The sequence below is a fragment of the Stylophora pistillata genome, chromosome 3 (genome assembly GCF_964205215.1).
Source record: "Stylophora pistillata chromosome 3, jaStyPist1.2, whole genome shotgun sequence".
NCBI classification, from domain to species: Eukaryota; Metazoa; Cnidaria; class Anthozoa; order Scleractinia; family Pocilloporidae; genus Stylophora; species Stylophora pistillata.
In genome coordinates this window covers 48,584,802-48,585,964 of record NC_142521.1, presented here as the reverse complement: position 1 = coordinate 48,585,964, position 1,163 = coordinate 48,584,802, and the positions used below count along the sequence as shown (strand labels likewise).

The 1,163-nt window shown below is 37.1% G+C and overlaps 1 protein-coding gene across 1 annotated transcript in view; it reads left to right on the top strand.

The window, feature by feature from the left end:
- Positions 1-1,163, top strand: part of LOC111337634 (uncharacterized) — a 21,539-nt gene extending 20,376 nt beyond the window's left edge. The window contains exons 10-11 of the mRNA XM_088752275.1: positions 1-56; positions 509-1,163. The exon at positions 1-56 is cut by the window's left edge and continues 72 nt beyond it. Coding sequence (XP_088608401.1) covers positions 1-56; positions 509-759 — 307 coding nt within the window. The 3' untranslated portion in view covers positions 760-1,163. The remainder of the gene's footprint in view (positions 57-508) is intronic.

The following is a 1,163-nucleotide window of genomic DNA, read 5'->3' as shown; positions in this document are numbered from 1 at the left end:
ATGGAAACTGTTCAAAGATGGAAGAGTTGCGAGCTCGGGCACTGTTCTGAGTAAAGGTAGTCAGTTACCCTGTTTAATAGAGTAACTCAGTCATCTGTTAAGACTCCCGAACCAAGTACGGTATGATATTATATCACTCAACAATAATCTCCAACTAAATTTCTACTTTGATAATCTCATCGGAAAGATCTCAACGAGGCGAATATCTGACACCAAATTCAAATGATGCACCAATGGAAATAAATTGAACTATTTAGTTTTCTTAACTATTTAGTTTCAGTTTTTTTTCCATTTTTGCTGTTGTTAATGTTTTTTTGTCTGTTTTTTTTTTATAAAAAGTGAAATATGAATAAAAGCACAACGTATTTCAGTTTGCTTAAAAATTGTCGACATCGTTAACCAGTTACGGTGAAAACTTCTCATTGCCGGAAAGACTGACGTCATATTGGACAAAAACAGCTGAAAGATATTTTCGGTAGTAACTCATTATATTTCATTGTCTCCTCAGGCCACACGATACGGGGAGGTGGTTACTTGACACTAGGACAAGAACAAGACACAGTGGGAGGTGGTTTCGATGCTGGTCAAAGTTTTATCGGGAAACTGGCAGGTGTCAATATCTGGGATCACGTGCTTTCAAACCAAGAAATCACTCGCATGTCTCAGTCGTGTCAAGTAGGGGTGGGCGACGTGTTTCGGTGGAGCGAATTTCTTCCTCACATCAAAGGCTCAGTAAAATCTGTCCGCCTTTCCTGTTAAACAAATAAAGTCCGCACTGAAGATTTTTTCAAGTTCGCATCTCAATATGTAACTGTTTCATTTAGGAAATAGGCGTTGCCCTCGATGACAGATATATTTTAATTACACAACTCGTGATTGACATTAATTCCGTACAAGGATTTAAAAGTGTTAGCTTATCATATTTTAAACCAGCTTTCAGAGGAATCAGTAAGAGAGAGAAGTCGGTTTTTATAATCTGTTCGCTTACCCGAATCTGCTAACCTGAAGTGAGAAACCTGTTTTCACGACCCGCCACAGAAGTAAGTTTCCAACCATGTTTTCTTGAATTTTGCCACGAGATTAAGACTTAATTTGCGTTTTCTGATTTCGAATTAAATGTATTTCTCTTAGATCGAATAATTATTAAAGCTTGGATAAAATTA